This window comes from Oncorhynchus keta, chromosome 32, assembly GCF_023373465.1.
Source record: "Oncorhynchus keta strain PuntledgeMale-10-30-2019 chromosome 32, Oket_V2, whole genome shotgun sequence".
Taxonomy (NCBI): Eukaryota; Metazoa; Chordata; class Actinopteri; order Salmoniformes; family Salmonidae; genus Oncorhynchus; species Oncorhynchus keta.
The window spans coordinates 28,301,485-28,306,356 of record NC_068452.1 but is presented as its reverse complement, the minus strand read 5'-3'; the positions used below and the strand labels follow the sequence as shown (position 1 = coordinate 28,306,356).

General features: G+C 42.1%; 1 protein-coding gene across 1 annotated transcript; it reads right to left on the bottom strand.

The window, feature by feature from the left end:
- Window positions 1-330: 330 nt before the first annotated feature.
- Window positions 331-4,455, bottom strand: LOC118365540 (glutaryl-CoA dehydrogenase, mitochondrial-like). The gene is made up of 7 exons (XM_052490270.1): window positions 4,439-4,455; window positions 4,203-4,349; window positions 2,177-2,393; window positions 1,953-2,056; window positions 1,675-1,800; window positions 1,330-1,490; window positions 331-1,073 (listed from the first exon to the last, which is right to left on the bottom strand). The coding sequence occupies exons 1-7, from the start codon at window positions 4,453-4,455 to the stop codon at window positions 1,000-1,002; spliced, it is 846 nt and encodes a 281-aa protein (XP_052346230.1). The 3' UTR covers window positions 331-999.
- Window positions 4,456-4,872: the final 417 nt, after the last annotated feature.

Genomic DNA, 4,872 nt, shown 5'->3' with positions numbered 1-4,872 from the left:
ATTACTACAACACTTACTTTGCCAGCAAAAGGAAATTGCAACGACCATGAAAGTACTGCAAGCATTATTCGTGAAAATCTTGAATTAACCCTTGACAGTGCAATTCAAACCATCCATAACATTTACACCTGGTTGAGTTCTGAGGAGAGCAAACATAATAAAGTGCAAACAGCATTCATTGTCCTGTACCACAAAATACAAATCTCTCTGATCTGCCTAAATGGTAAGTCATAAATACATCTATTCAATTACAAAAAAGCAATGGCATTATTATATAAACCGTTTTCATTTATTTACTTAACTTCAATTGATTTAACTTATTTTTTAAAAAACTAACAGTAAATGTAGTATAATTTATTTGGCATTCAATTACCAATAACTGGTCATTAGTACCATCACAGTTCTAAAAACTCAGGACATAAGTATGGATCTTGACCTAATTTTAAAATGTTTGTCAACAACTATTTTACTACAAATGTTGTGAGGAAACAGTGATTCATTCTGAACCATCTTAACTTCCACAGTATAGAAACTATTACAAAAACATTGTAGTCAGAAATTGTCCAAACTAACCAGTAAGTACTAGGGTTTTATGACAGAGTAGAAAAATAGCTTTGTTTTTCAAATTGAAATAATTACACTCATGAATTGTCCATGAGATCGATGATAGACCAGGTCAAGTCTTAAAGGAAAGTCTTTCGCATAAAATATAGATTTAGGACTGGTTTCCCGGACACAGACTAAGCCTAGTCCTGTTCTAAAAAGCTATTTCAATCGAAATGCTCCATTGAGCATGCTTTTTTAGTCCAGGACCAAGCTTAATCTGTGTCCAGAAAACCAGCCCATATTCTACAAACTCAAGAGAGAGGCAACATTAGCGTCAGTGTTTCTGTAGAAGACAAGCCATCAAAGCAGTGTAGAACTACTTGTCCTTTGTTTAAGGAACAGATTGACTTGAGGTTTCTGTTAGTGGTCTGTTTGAGCACTAGCAACAGGCAGTTAGGTATTAACAGTGAAAGACTGCAGTCCAGTGATGGCTCTGCCCAGGATCAGGGCATGGATGTCATGGGTACCTGGAAGACAAAGAATAAGGAACCATGTGGAACAGTTAAACAGTGCTGATGTTGAAGTTGAGCAAATATATAAGGAGACAGTTTTTTCCCCTTGAAAATATCTTGGAAAATGCAATGGTTTTCCCATTTGATCCATTTATTAATTGTAAATGACATTTTACTGACCTCTACTGGTGAGGAAATATACCATGATAAAACAGTTTTGCTTCCACATCCATATCCTCTTAGACCTGGTTATGACCTTCTTTCTCCTCACCTTCGTATGTGTTGACGGTCTCCAGGTTCATAACATGGCGGATGATGTGGTACTCGTCAGAGATGCCGTTTCCTCCCAGCATGTCTCTGGCCTGCCGGGCGATGTCCAGGGACTTCCCACAGTTGTTCCTCTTTAGCATAGAGATCATCTCAGGGGCTGCCCTGATGGAGGAGAGAAGAAGACATATGAGTTAAATCTCCTCCTCAGGTTCTATTCACTCTGAAACAACCAGAAATTGTACTTCCCCTATGGTGTGTAGTTCTTTGTTAAAAAGTGGTGTCACACTACAAGACGATTATGTTCCCATTTCCTGAACTGGAACATTTCTAAATTGACTAAGCTTACTTTTTGGCATCGATGAGTCTCCCCAGCTGTAGACAGGCCTGCAGGCCAATGGTGATTTCTGTCAACATGTCAGCCATCTTTTTCTGCATCAGCTGGTTTCTGGCGAGGGGTACTCCAAACTGGATTCTGAGATTAACAAATATCATGAGTAGCAGAACATCTTAAATTAACTCAGAAAAGCTGAGAAACCAAAATAAGATTCAAGAGCGACAGACTTTTGCTCGGTCCTGCTCATCCAAACCAACATATCATACCAATAGTAGCCTCAGAATCCTCACCTGTCTAGTGTGTACTGATGAGCCGCGTGGAAGCAGAACTCTGCAGCACCTAGTGAACCCCAGGCGATGCCATACCGGGCATTGTTCATGCAACCAAAGGGACCCTAGAGCCAAAGAGAACAGACAAAACATTTATAATAACAAGATTAAAACAGCACTTTAAGAAAGTCTGGCCATCCACATAAAAGTCAGTACATGACAATGGTATCCTGGCCTCTACTCACCCCCATGCCAGAGATTTTGGGCAGCAGGTTCTCCTCAGGAACCTCCACCTCATCCATGATGATCATGCCAGTGGCAGATGCCCTCAGGGAAAACTTGCCCTCGATCTTGGGTGTGGTGAAGCCCTTCATACCGCGCTCCAGGATGAAGCCACTCACCTTCCCATCGTCACACTTGGCCCAGACCACAGCGATGTCCGCCACAGGGGAGTTGGTGATCCTGACGAAGGTGAAGGAGATGAGGAAAGGCATTTTCATTTAGGGAGGAGCCATTTTATCAGTATGCTACAGAGTGAGCCTGGTTTCTAGGGCTATATGAGGATATGTTTGTACAAGTTTCACAAGACGTGATGGTAGAATTGAGCAGAACCACATACTCAATGTCAAACTAAGCATTTGGTTGAAGTTCGCTCCAGGATGAAGCCAATCGAACCGCCCTTGCTGTCTCTGCCTGGCCGGTTCCCCTCTTTCCACTGGGATTCTCTGCCTCTAACCCTATTACAGGGGCTGAGTCACTGGCTTACTGGTGCTTTTTCATGCCGTCCCTAGGAGGGGTGCGTCACTTGAGTGGGTTGAGTCACTGATGTGATCTTCCTGTCTGGGTTGGCACCCCCCCTTGGGTTGTGCCGTGGCGGAGATCTTTGTGGGCTATACTTGTCCTTGTCTCAGGATGGTAAGTTGGTGGTTGAAAATATCCCTCTAGTGGTGTGGGGGCTGTGCTTTGGCAAAGTGGGTGGGGTTATATCCTTCTTGTTTGGCCCTGTCCGGGGGTATCATCGGATGGGGCCACAGTGTCTCCTGACCCCTCCTGTCTCAGCCTCCAGTATTTATGCTGCAGTAGTTTATGTGTCGGGGGCTAGGGTCAGTTTGTTATATCTGGAGTACTTCTCCTGTCTTATCCGGTGTCATGTGTGAATTTAAGTATGCTCTCTCTAATTCTTTCTCTCTCTGAGGACCTGAGCCGTAGGACCATGCCATGATGATATGACAATTAATATGTATTTATTCAGTGTTAAGCTTACGCAATGTGAGGGCCAATGCACTCAATGGTTAAGTATTCAATCACAAAGTCCAGTTCAGTCACTGCTGACGTCTCTCAGTTCAGAATCATAACACTCTGTGAAACCAGAGTAAAGGGGAACTGAGGGGAACCTAATATTCATGCACCTAGCATGAATATATTTGTGAACAGCACCATCCTGTGGACTAGTATACAGAGTGAAATGTTGTTTACAATTTACATAAGCGCTAGACCACTTGGATCTTGGGTTTATTATTTCAAAAATACATTTAAAAAATTGCTCTAATGAATACAAAAACTCTAATTACGATTTCTGTATAATAGAAAGCACATATTCCTATTCTTCAGAAATTTTGGAAGTAGCCTATTCTTGATGTTTCATGAATAGGTAGCCTTTTCAATCAGTAGAGGAATGCATTCCAAGGTGTTAAGACAAAGGTAGCTTTCATCAATGTTTGTGGTCTGTAGGCGTTTGTTCTGTTTTATGATCCATTGGCTATTTATAGGAAGCAATTCCAAGATTCTTGCATGGGCTCAAACTCAAAACCCTGAGTATATCACATCAAACCATCAAGGTTCTCCTAATGCCTGCTATCCAGCTACACACATCTCTGTCCAGTCAGTCCTGAAGTCCTCATGCTCATGGGGTGATGAACTATTTCCCTCACTATGTAGTAGGGCTGGGAATTGCAAGGGACCTCCCGCTACGCTATTATCACGATACTTAGGTGCCGATACGATATGTATTGCAATTCAATACTGCGATTTTATTGCAATTTTATGTTCCAAACATATCGCTCACTATTTGTCTGCTACAGAGAGACAAGAGAGCATGAGAAATTTAGTTTTGATCAGTCAATAAGTGCTGAAGACTTGTTAGTTCACTATTTAAAAAGAAGATGGAGATGAAAAATACCATAATATTGCGACATGTAACTGTATTGATTTATTGATTCATTCCCCCTAGCACTACTATGTAGTGAAATAGAGTCTCCCAGTCCTACTCACCAGGTCTTGGAGCCAGTGAGAGTGAAGGTGCGGCTGGAGGGGTTGAACTTAGCCCGGGTCTCCATGCCACTGAGGTCACTGCCGTGGTTGGGCTCAGTCAACCCAAAACAGCCCAGGATCTCTCCGCGAGCTGGGAGGTAGAGGACGCTTTACAGGACAAATACACCCAGATATAAACAGGATTGTGCGTCATTTAAGATGAGGCCTAAGGGATGTGGTTGTCCTCTCCTCCTTACCCAGCCTGGGCAGCCATAATATTTTAACTTGACTGCACGTCCAACACAGTTCTTACAAATGTATTGTGTAGCTCAATTAATCTGATAAATTAGAAAACAAATTACTGCGCAAGTAGGTTTAACCTGTATCGTACTCCTATTCCCTTTTCACAGTGGTTCTTCCACTCCAGTTCTGACATATATTATTTAGTATTTTAGGAAATCTTGCAGCTTCTCTTCTTGACACACTGTATCAAAAAATATGTTCCTGTGCTCGGCATAAGAAGATGAATAGATAGGCTATACAGTCTGCATCTGATATGGTCACTTTTTTTTACCGTTATAATAGCAGTGTCATCGTGCTCACACCCACGTCCAGTGATTCGTCTATTTGCCCGTCATTCAAAGTTTTGTTCGCATTCACTGGTCAACTTTTTCAAGAAGGAACGTCTCGC

Bases quoted from the DNA above. Each gene is read 5' to 3' on its own strand.
- LOC118365540 (XM_052490270.1), bottom strand. The intron at 2,394-4,202 runs GTGAGTAGGACT...CACCTTCGTCAG, and splicing joins CTCACTGGCTCCAAGACCTG to GATCACCAACTCCCCTGTGG. The intron at 2,057-2,176 runs GTGAGTAGAGGC...CTTTGGCTCTAG, and splicing joins CCAAAATCTCTGGCATGGGG to GGTCCCTTTGGTTGCATGAA.